The 16,041-nt window shown below is 35.5% G+C and overlaps 2 protein-coding genes across 3 annotated transcripts in view; one reads left to right on the top strand and one right to left on the bottom strand.

Annotated features, from left to right (window-relative positions):
• The window catches only part of LOC135195001 (tetratricopeptide repeat protein 1-like), a 297,291-nt gene that overhangs the window by 128,883 nt on the left and 152,367 nt on the right, over window positions 1-16,041 (top strand). The window lies entirely within an intron of this gene.
• The window catches only part of LOC135195000 (transient receptor potential channel pyrexia-like), a 112,261-nt gene that overhangs the window by 5,714 nt on the left and 90,506 nt on the right, over window positions 1-16,041 (bottom strand). For both annotated transcript variants that reach the window (XM_064221268.1, XM_064221270.1), the window contains 2 exons: window positions 3,294-3,491; window positions 1,416-3,001 (listed from right to left, as the gene is read on the bottom strand). In XM_064221268.1, the coding sequence (XP_064077338.1) occupies window positions 1,416-3,001; window positions 3,294-3,312 (1,605 nt within the window). In that variant the 5' untranslated portion in view covers window positions 3,313-3,491. The remainder of the gene's footprint in view (window positions 1-1,415; window positions 3,002-3,293; window positions 3,492-16,041) is intronic.

Below are 16,041 nucleotides of genomic sequence, written 5' to 3'. Positions count from 1 at the left end.
GAAACAGCACCATAGGATGGTTTAGATAGGAAATGGCACCATAGGATGGTTTAGATAGGAAATGGCATCATAGGATGGTTTAGATAGGAAATGGCACCATAGATTGGTTTAGTCAGGAAATGGCTTCTTAGGATGATTAGATAGGAAACAGCACCATAGGATGGTTCAGATAGGAAATGGTATCATAGGATGATTCAGATAGGAAATGGCATCATAGGATGGTTTAGATAGGAAACGACACCATAGATTTGTTTAGTCAGGAAATGGCTTCATAGGATGGTTCAAATAGGAAATGGCACCACAGGATGGTTCAGATAGGAAATGGCACCATAGGATGGTTTAGATACGAAGTAGCATCATTGGATGGCACCAAAGGATTATTTCGGCAGTTCTCAGCACCGTAGGATGGAATAGATAGGACATAGCACCTTAGGATGGATTAAGTGAGGCATGGAAAGACACCCTAACCTAGGAATGGTTATGTTTAAGACATGGCATGGCACCTTGGGATAGATTACTTATGACATGGCGCTGAATGGATTGGGTGAGGTTGCACTAGGGTATTGAATCCTGTGATACATGAAGGAATATGGAAGGGGACGTGAAGAACTTGGGGGTTACTCGACCAATACTTCTTTCTTAATTTATAAATCTCATAACATAATTTTAGAACTTACTCTTCATTTCGAAATGTCATAATATTAGACCTTTTTTTTTATTTCCTATGTGAGTGTCTTTTCTTCTTCTTTCATCTCCTGATATCCTAAGAAAATATGAGAATTTCTAAAGTACTTTTTAGACATTTTGTTTGCAAGACCTTTGTCTCGCCCTTTAACCAGGAATATAGTGACACACCTTTTTTTTTGGGGGGAGGGGTTCTTATTGTAAATTTGATATAACTCCCTCAAAGTGTGGCATGAAGTTTGCCACCTTCTTTCTAATAAACATTTTTTTTAAGTTTTTTATGTAAAATTAATTACAGTCTTGGAATCTGCCCCAAGTTTTTTCAGTACTCCTTTTTTTTTATATGATGAGTACACGTCACTAGGACTACTCTCTCTCTCTCTCTCTCTCTCTCTCTCTCTCTCTCTCTCTCTCTCACACACACACACACACACAAACTTGATTCAAGAAGATTTTACTAGTTGCAGATAATTTTCATGAAAACAATAAAATTCCTTACCTTCTATGTTTAAGTTTCCTATTTGATAAGCATAAAGAAAAAATTTTTTTTATTACTATTCTATTTTATACAGCAATTTTGGCTTCCTGTCATATTTTAGTTGATTTATCTTGACTAGTTTTATTTTCTATTATCAGTTGAAGTGAAACTTTTCAAATATTGTTGAACAAAGTAATTTATACATAATTCATACTGGTGTATATTATGATAAAAAAGCAGATGAGTTTCTTACTTGCACATCATTAACTGCTAAAGCAACGAGTAGATTCGACAGAATGATGGACACCAGGATGACAAAGAAGAGGTAGATGAGGTGACCCGTGAATTCGAGGTGGGACAGGCCATTCACAAACTCAGTCCCGAAGTCCAGCTCGCCTATCATCATCGTGAGCGTTTTGACGAACGTGAGCAGCGGGTTCTTGAATACATTTGACCCGCCTTCACCCCCTTCAGATTTGGCACAGTTCAGGGTGATGTAGAAGGCCGAGGAGAAGGCGAGTAGCAAGCAGAAGTAAATGGCGAAGATCTTGAGGAAGACCGTCGCCACCCTTTGGAACATGACCACGTAGATGCCGCAGTTGGGGAAGCGCCCGATGAGCAGCATGCACTCCGTCCACATGAGCAGCAGAAGCCACGTCGCCAAGTGGTGCTGCCATTCCTCTGGGCTGCAGCTCGGTACAACCAGCAAGACTAGGAAGGCGATGATGACGTGAAGGACGCCTGAGATGGACCGGATCCAGGCTAACTTGTTTTGCATGATGGACAGCAGTTGCTGTAGTAGGATGAGTCCAGTCTGGAACACAACCAGACCCTTAAGAGCGTTGTTACTTTTAATATCTAGAGGACTAATGCTTGCGCTACAATTAACGTGGTTAGCCGTCGAACATGCGCAGGCTGATGCGTTGGTGCTATTGCAGCTAGTGTCCCACACAAACTTATTGAAACTCAGTACAGTTGTCAGCACTGCATATAGTAAATAGAATATAACTTCAATAAGAAAGAGTTTCCGCACTTTCATCCACTTGATGAATAAAAATGTCTCTAGAAGTGGATGACTTAATAGCTTAGCATGGCCCATGTCAACGAATGTTTGCAAGTTTTGCACTTGATTCTTTTTATATGACCCAGTTAATGGAAGAAAATTCATTGAGGCTTCTAAAGTTTTGGTGTTTATTTTTGAAGAATTGGTGACAATACAATGGTCGAAGACTGCATCCATTGTGCCAGGGAGTTGCAACAATGTGTAGGACAGCACAGATTCACCATTGTTGTCTTTGCTCCCTAACTCTGCCCCAGCATTGAGTAGTGCTACCATCGAAACCACAGACCTGGCTTTTGCCGCTTTATGCAGTGGGGTCTCGCCATTGGCGTCTTTGGCATGAACCAAAGCACCGGCTTTAATAAGAATATTAACGGCGTTTAGGCATCCAGAGGCCGAGGCATCGTGGAGCGGAGTGTGACCTCTCATGTCTGTGTGGTCTAAGATGCCGGGTCTGCCATTCTCCAAGAGTAGCTTGATACAGGTGGTAGACCTCGAAGCAGCAGCGTAGTGCAGTGGAGTCTGACCAAATTGGTTCTTAGCGTAGACTGATGCCCCCATGCTAAGTAAGAAGCTGACCCCTGATGTCCATCGTATCTGTGCTGCCCGATGTAGGGCCGTCTCGTGGAATGAGCCTCCATGGCCGTTCACGTGCACCCCAGATTCCAAGAGGGCTTCCAGAGCCTCCAGGTTTTCACTGTCCACCACCTTCAATAGTCTTGCCGCGTCAGGGTCCCAAGCGCACAGAGGGTCGGTTGTGGAAGCACCATTGAGTTCAGCTGAAAAGGGACAGAAGATGCCATTACAACTCACTCTTTTTTAATTGCTCCAATAACCTGTAAAGAAACGGATCTGTATCGTGAACCAGTTATAAAAATAGAATATTAAACTAGTGTATTTTCAAACATCTTAATTTCCTACAGAATATGTAATGTGCAGTTGTCTCCCTTTGTGGTAAAGGTTATCAGAATCAACCTACCTTGCCGTAAAAGTTATTGGAATCAACCTAACTTGCCGTAAAAGTTATTGGAATCAACCTACCTTGCCATAAAGTTATCAGAATCAACCTACCTTGCCCTTTATTCAGCATTGTGTACGGAGAGAAATTCTTTTTCGACTCCAGATGTCAGTTCTGTCCAAGACAGGTGTCTCTCGGGAAGCTTTAGAAGGCAGTGAGGCGAAACATCAACTTCCTGTCATCGAGAGGAGTTGAAAATGCAAGTAAAGCAAGCACCGTTTGTTCATGAGTCAGGATGCTGGTTTCATGATCTGCAAGTATGTAAGTTGGGATTAGTTATGGCTTGAACCTCAAAACAACAGCGGTTGGTTGTTTTGGAAGGATATGTTTGATTCATTCCTGTTATGTAACAAAGTACAAGGAGTGTCTGCATCAATTATGGTTATATGGAAGGAAAGATTCTTAGTGAAGCTTATTCTAAAATAATCTTAAGATTGTCATGCATAATGAAGTATTGTATCCATCTTTTTATCACATGCCTATTTGTTAGTCCATTCCATTTTTTGAACATGAGCTATGGGGGTGTAATGGACCCATATAGTCATTAATCTAATTTTTGCACTTATATATATAATATATAAAGTTTGTATTTGTTTGTCTTAAATATCTATATACTTCCTCTAAATGGGTGGCTCCAGAGAGAAGCAAGATCATTCTCAGTGCCACATTCACAAGTGAACTGCCATATTGTCGATGAGCCTATTCATCAGAAAAGTTCCACGGAAGTAACTGCTTCGTACACCTAAACTGATGGCTCATCAGCAGGCAGTCGAGACTCATATGCCCACATTGTGCCATCCACTACTGTTTTATTGAACCCTTGAGCAGTTCAACCATTAAGGCCCTTCTACGTCTACGTCGTCGCCTTAGCCATGTTAAACCAAACAAAACATACACTTCCCCATTCTGTTCCAGCCGGTCACCTATTGCTAACCTTTTTACCACTTGTACTTATTTCGACGTTTCTAACCATTTTAGTTCTTTCTTATGATATATATAGTTCACAAGCTGTTCATTTTAAAGCTTCAATCTGTTTTATCTTTCGCTTGCATTTAGCATGCACACGTCACTTCCATTAAGAAGAATTGGCTCAACAATCCCTTCATACGTTCCTATGTTGCTGACTTTTTTATATCTCATCTATGTCTTCTTCCAATTTTTGATCATTTTGGCAGCCATCCACAACATTTGCATGCATCAGGGCCTGATAAAAATAGCTGTCAGTAACATAAAGTTTATTACGTCATCGTATTAGGTAATTACTGGAATGGGCTACTATATAAAACACGTTTATCCAATAGTCTTAGGGTAACGAACTCAGCGCTTAGATTTGGCATCATCCGGGCTGGGCCCACCCAGCCTCGTTCATCAACATGGAAGTATGCGGAATGATGATGATGATGATACGCTGGTCTGAGCCTTGAGACGGTGCTTATCGAGTAAATAAAGGATGTTGGCGGACAAAGACAAATGATAAGATTAGATTCGAGGCAGTTTAGCCTCCTAAAAGGAATCACCTTTCAAGGGAAATAGCTAGTTATTTCATCACGGTTTTCTCTCTCTCTCTTCGTGCTGGGAAGAAGTTGGAATGAGCAGCAGGGTTGCGCCTTGTGGTACCCACCGAACTTTTCCCCTGCGGGCACTCGGGTAAACCAGTCTCCCAGCCATAGGGCAACGCTTATAGCATCCCTCTGCTTCGTCCTTTCTTGACCGAGCGGAGGTGGACGTCGGCGGGTGTCTCCTTGTAGGATTTATATTGATATTTATTTTTATATTTTTTAATAAAAATGGCATCAGGTTGGTGGGTAATGAGACTGGAAAACGGGACTACGTATGGTGGATTGGTAGTAGCGATGAATGGCTGGTTTTCGAGAACGAAAGTGGTTTTAACTTTTTGTTTCCTTTCGCCTTCTCTCCTTTGTTGACTTACTGCCTGTCGGGTCCCTCTGTAGTAATAGCAGAAATAGAAGTCAAGGTCATGTCTTTGCCTTGGCAGCAGTAGCGTCTGTAGCGGTGAGTTCTTGTAGAATAGGATTTGTTTATTATTTTTTTTTTTTTTAAGAATGGTACTTCTTTTCAGTGAAGTTTGCTTTAAAGAGCGTTTTCTTCTCAAATTATTATTATTATTATTATTATTATTATTATTATTTATTATTATTATATTATTAAAAAGAATGGTACTTCTTTTCAGTGAAGTTTTGCTTTGAAAGAGCGTTTTCTTCTTAAAATTATTATTATTATTATTATTATTATTATTATTATTATTATTATTATTATTATTAAAAAGAATGCTGCCATTCTTTCCAAAAAATTTTGTTTGAAAGAGGTACTTCTTCTGAGATATTATTATTAATTATTATTATTTTATTATTATTATTATTATTAGGGAAAACTCTAAGACTTTGTAAAGTCTTAAAAATTATACACGGACTCTTAACACTTTGTATTATTGTGGACCCTTTAGAACATTATTATTATTATTATTATTATTATTATTATTATTATTATTATTATTATTATTATTATTATTATTATTATCATTGTTGTTTTTGTTGTTTAGAGAAAGTAGGAGGAATACTTTAGAACTTGTATTGGTCTCCTGAGAAAATACTGAATACACGACAACCTGTGTGACTGGGCCTAACTTTACGTACATTTGACATTCCTAGAAAAAAAATGAGGTTATCTTAAAAATTGGTGGAAGCAAATTATTGTCCTTGGAAAAGATGTTTATCCTTTATTTTTGAATAGTTTTCATTCATGGAACATTTTCATATGAATCTATTTTAAAACCTCGCGAAAGAATATAAGACCAGAAATGTCTCCGTTCGAGGTTTTCCTCCTGTTACACCTTTTGAACCTCTTAGTCTCAATTTGCCTTTCAGCGCTAAATAACCTCATAGGTCCCAGCGCTTGACCTTCTCCCCAAATTGTGTATTTTATCTTTTATGGAAAAGTTTGGTCTTGTGTTGTTCTTTTTAGTTTTATGTGGAAGAAAACTATTGAGATGGCTTTGTCTGTCCGTCCGCACTTTTTCTGTCCACCCTCAGATCTCAAAAACTACCAAGGCTAGAGGGCTGCAAATCGGTATCTTGATTATCCACCCTCCAATCATCAAACATACCAAATTGCAGCCCACTAGCCTTAGTAGTTTTTATTTTATTCAAGTTTAAAGTTAGCCAAAACCGTTCGTCTGGCAACGATGTAAGACAGGCCACCGCCTAATCGTAGCTGAGAGTTTCACACAGCATTATACGTTCTACAGAAAACTCGATTGCGTGGATAAACTTTCGATGCATTTTTTACTTGTTTATATGTATATTCTTAAACGCAGCACATAAAAAAAATAACATGACATTACATCTCGCCCGACTCTTGACGATAAAGGTTCCGGTTTGCAGAAATGTTGCGTCACAGTGTCATTGTGTCCCTGAGAGTCTAAAATTTCACAGGAGCGAATTGATGTGAAAAATATGCACTCGAATACAATGGCTTTCAAGTGTTTCCTCCGGAACTGCGTTGCAGTGAGCGAGGTTCTTTTGTTTGACTTTCTGGTGACTGTTCAAAACGCAGTGCATGGACGTAAAAGAGAGAGAGAGAGAGAGAGAGAGAGAGAGAGAGAGAGAGAGAGAGAGAGATTAATACAAACGGTGGTAATTTAAGTGAATAGTTAAAACTGAATGTCAGTATTTGGTTGTTAGTTTAACTTCGATTAATTTATTCATTGAGAAGTGTTTGTGGTTTTTATTCGGCGATTTTGTTATACCCACTTTCACACTCACTCCTTTATGAGTATAGTATATACGTACATTTCTCTGACCTGTTTTTATGGCATCAAGTGTTTTAATGTGTGATATTATGCTGTAGGAATTGCCCGAGTCCCTTCGAATTTCTCTCCTTCTTTAGTACGCACGAGGCAACCTGTCTGTCTGTCTGTCTGTTTATCTATCTATCTATCTACACTGCATACACACACACACACACACACACACACACACACATATATATATATATATATATATATATAATATATATATATATATATATATATATATATATAAATATATATATATATAATATATATATATATATATATATATATATATATATATATATAAGTACACATTTATATAGATACTAACGTATCTATACGTGTAAATATATCGAGAAGTTAATTATGACTTTGGGGTTATTACATGTATACATATATGTATAGCATATATATATATATATATATATATATATATATATAATATATCCATATATATATATATACAGACAGACAGACAGACAGACAGACAGCAGACAGACAGACAGACAGAAAGACAGACAGAAGACAGACAGGACAGACAGAGGTTGCCTCGTGCGTACTAAAAGAAGGGGAGATATACGAAGGGACTCGGGCAATTCCTAGAGCATAATATCACACATTAAAACACTTGATGCCATAAAAACAGGTCAGAGAAAATGCAAGCTCACAGGAGCTGGCTGTGAATCGTGCGATGTTTTTAGACAGAATGACATATTTTGTAATCCCCTGTGGCCCTTTGAGACAGCTGGTCTAGATTAAGCTCGGCAACTGGGGTGTGATCGGAAAAACCCTTGGGAAAAACTGCGTCGAACGCCCCCCCGCCCCCACACCCCCCAAAATTATTAGTATTACTCTCTATTTCTTTGTTAGTGCTGTAACTTCCAGAAGGCTTTTTGATTGGTTAATAAGATCTCGTTGTCGTTGCCTTTGTAGTCAGTATATAAAGTGGTTAGGTTTTTACACGTTTGTTTTTATAGTGAAAAAAGTTTCTTAAGTTTTGTTTTTTATAGCGAGAACACTTTATTTCTTGACGACGTTGCTTTGAAGTGAGAAGAGTGTTTTAATTCTGGACGTTTTTTGTATAGCGAGAAAAGTGTTTAATTTTTGTTTTTTATGGTGAGAAAAGTGTTTAAGTCTTGAAGTTTGTTTGTATATTGAGAAAAGTTTTTAAGTTTTGTTTTTATAGTGAGAAAAGTGTTCAAGTTTTGTTTTATAGTGAGAAAAGAGTTTAAGTCTTGATGTTTGTTTGTTATAGGTAGTAAGAAAAGTGTTTAATTCTTGACCTTGTTTGTATAGTGAGAAAAGCGTTTAACTTTTGTTTTTGTAGTGAGAAAAGTGTTTAAGTTTTGTTTTTGTAGTGAGAAAAGTGTTTAAGGTTTGTTTTTGTACTGAGAAAAGTGTTTAAGTTTTATTTTTGTAGTGAGAAAAGTGTTTAAGGTTTGTTTTTGTAGTGAGAAAAGTATTTAAGTTTACTTTTTATAGTGAAAAAAGCGTTTAAGTTCTATTTATGTAGTGAGAAAAGTCTTTAAGTCTTAATGTTTTTTATTTATAGTTTGAAAAGTGTTCATGTTTTGACGTTTGTACTTACAGTGAGAAAAGCCTTTTAAGTCTTGATCATTGTTTTTTTTATAGAACTTTCTTATATTCACAGAATAAAGGACTGATGGGAATTACATTATATAATTCGCGCGTTCCTGACGTAGATGTGCTAAAAATCAATTTGGGCTACATTGACAACTAATGTGAAAGTTATTCATTCACTGATCTTCTCTCTTCAATTACATTTTTAGGAATATAATGTTTACAACTCATGCACAAGGGGAAAATTAGAACGCGTCCCGAGTTAGCTGGAGGTCGGATCACGCCCTTGTTGCTATTGTGTAGTAAAGAGAGAGTACCTCAATGACATCCTTGTCGAAGCTTTCTCAAACATGTCTAGAAAATTATTTTTTTTAAATCGTCGAAGCAATTCTTTTAATTTCTCAGTCCTGTTTCCACGAATATTCATAAGAGTGAGTCCTTCCTAGTTTATGAAAGGTTTGTTATTTTAAATCCTTGTCTCATATATTATTCAAATATTGGACAACTATAAAACTCCTGAGTTCTGGAACTCAGCTCGAGGTCTGTTGACAGAGAATTCGAAAGTGAGACCGATGTGTGTGTGTGTGTGTGTGTGTGTGTGTATGTGTGTGTGTGATGTACGTGTGTATGTCGGTGATATTTTCCAATTTCAAATTCTAGTTTGGAAATTGTCAAAGTTATTCGCTGTCAAACCTGATGAGAATGAAAATAATCTAGCAATATAACTATAACTTCACATCGAGTCGAATAATAATAATAATAATAATAATAATAATAATAATAATAATAATAATAATAATAATAATAATAATAATAATAATAATAATAATAATAATAAAGGTAAAAAAAGGTAGCCTTACACCCAGAGGTGGCACATTGGCTCTTCCACACATACTGTTAATTTTCCTTCTGAATAAATCATACTTACAACGCATGAGTAACTCGTTGTCTTGTATATATTATTCTGCTGTCAACATTATTTTTAGAGTTCTTTTGTTATCATAAGTATTAATGTCTTCGCCGCCGTTATTCATACCATTTATATTCGTCTCGGTTACTGATGTCTTTATTAGAAGCGTAGAATTCCATGTTTAGATTAAGGCAAATGGTTCCTCTGACAGGTCATAGATCACTCCATATTGTTTCATGGAATCCGCTGGATAATATCAAGGAGAGAGAGAGAGAGAGAGAGAGAGAGAGAGAGAGAGAGAGAGAGAGAGAGAGAGAGAGACTGGAGTTATAACATGACCTTGTTTTTAAGGGTAGTTTATTTGTGAATTTACTTTTGATAACAAGAGTTTTGGCAAACGAGAGAGAGAGAGAGAGAGAGAGAGAGAGAGAGAGAGAGAGAGAGAGAGAGTTATAACATGAACTTCATGAACTTGTTTTTAAGCATAGTTTAATTGTGAATTTACTTTTGATAAAAAAGAATTTTGGCAAACGAGAGAGAGAGAGAGACTGGCTGACGAGCTATAACATGAACTTCATGAAGTTGCTTTTAAGCATAGTTCATATTTGCGAATTTACTTTTGATAAAAAGAATTTTGTCAAACGAGAGAGAAGGAGAGAGAGAGAGAGAGAGAGAGAATTATAATCTTTTCATAACATTTAGCATGTTTTTAAACTTAAGATTGTTAATTTACTTAGGTATAATAAAGCTGACAAACGTGTCGTGCATACCGAGAGGTTTGATAGATAAGTAAGAGTTTGTGACGAAAAAGATGGATAGGGGAGTGAAAAGAAAAGCGATAGAGAAATGGGGCGAGTATTGAAAAGAGACGGGCGAATTCGAGCAAGAATTTTGGGGGAATAATGTCTACTTAAGGGAAGTAACTGCAGGAAGTTTAATGAACTAACTAAAAGCATTGAAACGGATGGTGTGATTCTCTCTCTCTCTCTCTCTCTCTCTCTCTCTCTCTCTCTCTCTCTCTCTCAACTGAGAGCCACAGAATTGTTACATACGAGAAGCCAGAAAAAGGACATGAGATGTAAATGCAGAGTTGTATATTTAGAAAATGAATAGTGATTTAATAGTGGAATGGCGTATATTTAGAAAATTATTAATGAATGAATAGTGGAAAGGCGTATATTTAGGAAATGAGTTCTGAATAAATAGTAAAATGGCGTATATTTAGAAAATGAGTAGTAAATGAAAAGTGGAATGACGTATATTTAGAAAATTAGTAATGAATGAATAGTTGCAAGGCGTATATTCACAAAATGAGTAGTAAATGAATAGTGGAAAGGCGTATATTTAGAAAATAAGTTGTAAATGAATAGTGGAATGGCGTATATTTAGGAAATGAGTAGTGGAAAGGCGTATATTTAGAAAAGGAATAGTGAGTGAATGGCGTATATATAGGAATTTATTAGTGGAATGGCATATATTTAGAAAATGAATAGTCGAATGGTGTTTATTTAGAAAATGAATAGTGAAAAGGCGTATATTTAGAAAATGTACAGTGAAATGGCGTATATAAAGAAAATGAACAGTGAAATGGCGTATATCAAGAAAATGAATAGTGGAATGACGTATATTTAGAAAATGAATAGTGGACTGGTGTATATTTAGAAAATGATAAGTGGAATGGCGTATATAAAGAAAATGAACAGTGAAATGGCGTATATTTAGAAAATGAATAGTGGAATGGTATATATTTAGAAAATAATTATTGGAATGGCGTATATAAATAAAATGAATAGTGGAATGGAGTATATTCAGAAAATGAATAGTGGAATGGTGTATATTTAGAAAATGAATAGTGAATGAATAGTGGAATCGCGGATATTTGCAGATGTTACAGTACTGAATGGAGACTCGGTAAAAACTGCAGAAAGTAGTAAATGGGGTTTTGAAATTATTTTAAGAGAAGGTTGATTGTAAATGTGAGCAAGAGGGTAAATGGAAACTAAGAAGGCGGACCAATGACTGTAAATATGGCTGGTGGATGAATGGAAGAAGCTGATTTGCCCCGGTAGGGACTTCAGGGAGTTTGACGTGGTGCTGAGGAGTTTTCCATATAGATGTAAGTAGCTTATAGTAGAGTATTTTCTCCCGTCTCCTGTCTTTTGGATCTCTGAATGTATGTTTGTCTGTAAAAAAAAAAATACCATGGGACCACATCTTACACCCATTTGGAATTGCATTTGATAAGCTATGCCTTTTGGGTTTGATGCAGAGCTTATGAATAGGAACATAATTTAATTTTTACTCCGATGATGTTCCTCGCCCTTTTTCTTCTCCCTGATTGCAACCAGTTACCTGATCTTGATTTGCGTATTGGGACAACAGTCTAAATTTGGTTTTAAAGAGAGACTTGCAACGGTCTGCAACTCCAAGTCTGTTGTGTTTTATGTGTGTATACATATGTATATATATATAATATATTATATATATATTATATATAAGTATATGTATATATATATATATATATATATATATATATATATTATATATATATATATATATAGACCGCATGGGAGTGACCCATTTGAAGTTTGAATATCAGCGTTTTTATCAAAATTTCGATATTTATTGTAAATGTTTTATAAGTTTATACTCACTAATATATTCATATTGACATTAACGTTTATATAAGTAAATATATATATATATATATATATATATATATATATATATATATATATATATATATATATAATGCGTACATCCTCGAAACCAGAAGCATCATTAGTAATTCCGTAATGAAATCTTGTATTTCAGCTATTTATTTTTGGAAAAGGGCGGTTATAAATAATACTTCACAATTGAGGATTATTTTCAGACAGCATATTATAATATGTCATTGACGCCATAGTGTAAATAACACCCACATTAGGTTGGCTTCCATTATCTTTGTTGCTCTGACGCCACGTTATAAAAAACCAGTTTCTAGCATAAAAAGCACATGATGCCAGATGTATTAAGAATCTGCTAAAAATTCCTAAAAGTGTCCAAAGTTTATATGGTTGTTCTATTGTTTGATATCTTTCTCCCACCAAATTATTCATCGATTCTGTAGCTTGTTTTACCGTTGATATTAATATTAACATTCGTTATTTAATTTCTGCTGTTTTAGCTTTAAAGCGTTTAAGTGTCATTCTGAGAAATACTGCCTAAATTGCCCACCGCCAGTCCAGGACATCCGTAGACCTCATCAGTGCATAAGTCTAGACCTACGTAAATCCAAAATCCGGGTTTTCCAAAGATTTCTATTGTAACCGCTAAGGGATTTTTCCCCGACTGTGTGGAAGGAATGGCGGTTGCTGTTTTCCTTTTTTATTCGACGATATAATCGACCTAAGACCTGTGCCCAGTCTTGAATTGCTTCTCATGCGGTTAAGGATAATGCCCGTAAGGCTCTCTCTCAGCTCCGAAATTCTACTCAAGAGATAATAACTGTATTTATTATGCAAGAGGATATTGCAGAAACGGAGAAAATTGCAGATTCAGACACAAAATGAATAATTATGATGAAGGAAGATCAAATATTATGGAAAAGTTGGATTTTTTAATGTCAGAATTTCTGGAAATGAAAAAAAAGAACAACATACCAGAACAGGAAAGACACATGGGAAAATCCTTATTACTATCAGTATTAAATGAAGGAGAAAAACACGCAAACCATCATAGTGATGAATGCGCAGGGTTTAGTTACGAGTAACTCAGAATAGAGTACTTAGAAGAACTAACCCCAAAATGAAAAGAAAATAGATATAATGAATATAAGTGAAACCTGGTATTTCCCAAGAGACTGGGAATGATGATCAAATAAAAGGGTTCCAAACTTATAGATCAGATAGAAAAAATAGGAATCAAGGGGGAACCGCAATATATGGGAAAGACAAAAAACAAAGGAAAAAATATATGAGAAATATAGTAACTCAGAAGTGAACTAATAGCGGTAGAATTTGAATCTGAAAAATTGATGAACATAGTATATATAGACCTCCTAATACTAAAGAGTTTGACTTAATAAATTGAAAAAATTGGATGATATATGTAGAAATCACAAGGACTGGACTATTCCTCCTATCTGGTGACTTCAACTTTCCTTTCGTAGAATGGAAAGAACGAATAGGAGATTGTGGTTGTACTTATACATATAAAAAAAGAGAGTAATAGTAGTGCAGAAGATAAGAGGCAATTTGAAAAGCTATTAGTATGCTACTAGAATACAACATTCAACAAATAAATCACCTGCCAACAAGAAAGGAAAATACTTTAGACCTAGTATTTGTGAACGAGATGAATTATGTTAAAGAAATAATAGTTTATAATGCGAGTATTTCAGACCATAATGTCATAGAATTAACAGTTCATTCCAAAGCAAGTGAAAATAGAGATAAGCAAGAAATGAAAAAGTGGGAAGGATATGGAAAATACAACTTCTACAGTAAAAATATAAAATGGTCAGAAATTAATGAAGAATTAAACAAAGATTGGGATAACATTTTCGTAAGTGATGGACATAAGGGTAAATACGGAGATATTATATAAAATATTGGAGATAATAGTGGAAAAATATATACCGAAGAAGAAAAGTAAACATCATTCATGCATACCAAGAGACAGAAGAATCTTGTTCCAGAAAATCAGAAAGTGGAAAAAAGGTCTTGCAAAAGAAAAAAATGCATGGAAAGTTTATAGAACTAAAAAGTAAGATAGAAAATGCAGAAAAAAAGATTATACAATCAAAAGAAAATGAAAAACGGGACTTGACTTGGAAGAAAAAACCCTATTAAATATCAAGCAAAAACCCCAAACTATTATACTCATATGCGAAGAAGATGAATAAAAGAAGAATAGAAATAGGCCCTCTGAGAATTGAAGGGAGATTAACGAATGAAAAAAAGGAAATTTGCAACATACTGGCAGAACGATATAAGAGAGAATTCACCCCTAGAATAGATAATGAAGATAATGATATAGAAGTAAGGATGAAAATAGTGAATATTTAGCTGACATAGATATTAATGAAGCTGATATTGTGCAGGCTATTAATGAAATTAAAAATGGAGCTGCTGCAGGGCCTGATGGATTCCTGCTATTTTGTTAAAGAAAGTAGTTCATTCTATCGCAAAGCCACTTGCAATATTATTAAGACAAAGTGTAGATACAGGCAAGATATATGATGAGCACAAATTAGCGTATATTACCCCTACTTTCAAAAAGTGGATCAAGACTAGAGGCAAGTAATTATAGGCCTGTGAGTCTAACATCACATATAATGAAAGTGTATGAAAGGGTAATGAAGAAAAATATTATGAAACATTTAATAAAAAATAATTTGTTTAATAAAGGACAACATGGTTTCGTACCCGGAAAAAGTACACAAACCCAACTGTTAGTCCACCGTGAAAACATATTCAAAAATATGAAAAGCGGAAATGAAACAGATGTGGTTTATTTAGACTTTGCAAAAGCTTTTGATAAAGTAGACCATAATATATTAGCGAAGAAAAGAGAAAAACACATATCGTGGATAAAGTAGGAAGATGGTTAAAAGAATTTTTACACAACAGAAAACAGATAGTTATTGCAAACGACGAGAAATCGATGAAGCCAAGGTAATATCCGGTGTGCCGCAAGGTACGGTGTTAGCTGCAATACTGTTTGTTATTATGATTGAAGACATAGACAATAATGTTAAGGATTCGGTAGTGAGTAGTTTTGCAGATGACACAAGAATAAGTAGAGAAATTACTTGTGATGAAGATAGGAACGCTCTACAAAGAGACCTTAACAAAGTATATGATTGGGCAGAGGTAAATAGGATGGTATTTAACTCTGATAAATTTGAATCAATAAATTATGGAGACAGAGAAAGAAAGCTATATGCATATAAGGGACCTAATAATGAGACCATCACAAATAAGGAAGCAGTTAAAGACCTTGGTGTGATGATGAAATAGGAACATGTTATGCAATGATCAAATAGCAAAATCTGTTGGCAAAATGTAAAGCAAAAAATGGGAATGTTGTTACGGCACTTCAAAACAGAAAAGCTGAACACATGATTATGCTTTATAAAACATATGTTCGTAGTCCCACTTGAATATTGCAATATGATATGGTACCCACACTATCAAAAGGATATTGCACAAATAGAGAGTGTACAAAGGTCCTTTACAGCTAGAATAGAAGAAGTTAAGGACCTAGACTACTGGGAAAGACTACAATTCTTAAAATTATATAGTCTGGAAAAGGAGAAGAGAACGCTACATGATAATTCAGGCATGGAAACAGATAGAAGGAATAGCAGAAAATATCATGGAACTAAAAATATCAGAAAGAGCAAGCAGAGGTAGATTAATAGTGCCCAAAAATATACCAGGAAAAATAAGGAAAGCACACAGGACATTAATCCACTACGCACCAGCATCGATAATGCAGGGCGTCTATTCAA

Source organism: Macrobrachium nipponense, chromosome 15, assembly GCF_015104395.2.
Source record: "Macrobrachium nipponense isolate FS-2020 chromosome 15, ASM1510439v2, whole genome shotgun sequence".
Lineage (NCBI taxonomy): Eukaryota > Metazoa > Arthropoda > Malacostraca > Decapoda > Palaemonidae > Macrobrachium > Macrobrachium nipponense.
Note: the sequence above shows the minus strand (reverse complement) of the source record. Positions and strands in the feature narration are given on the sequence as shown.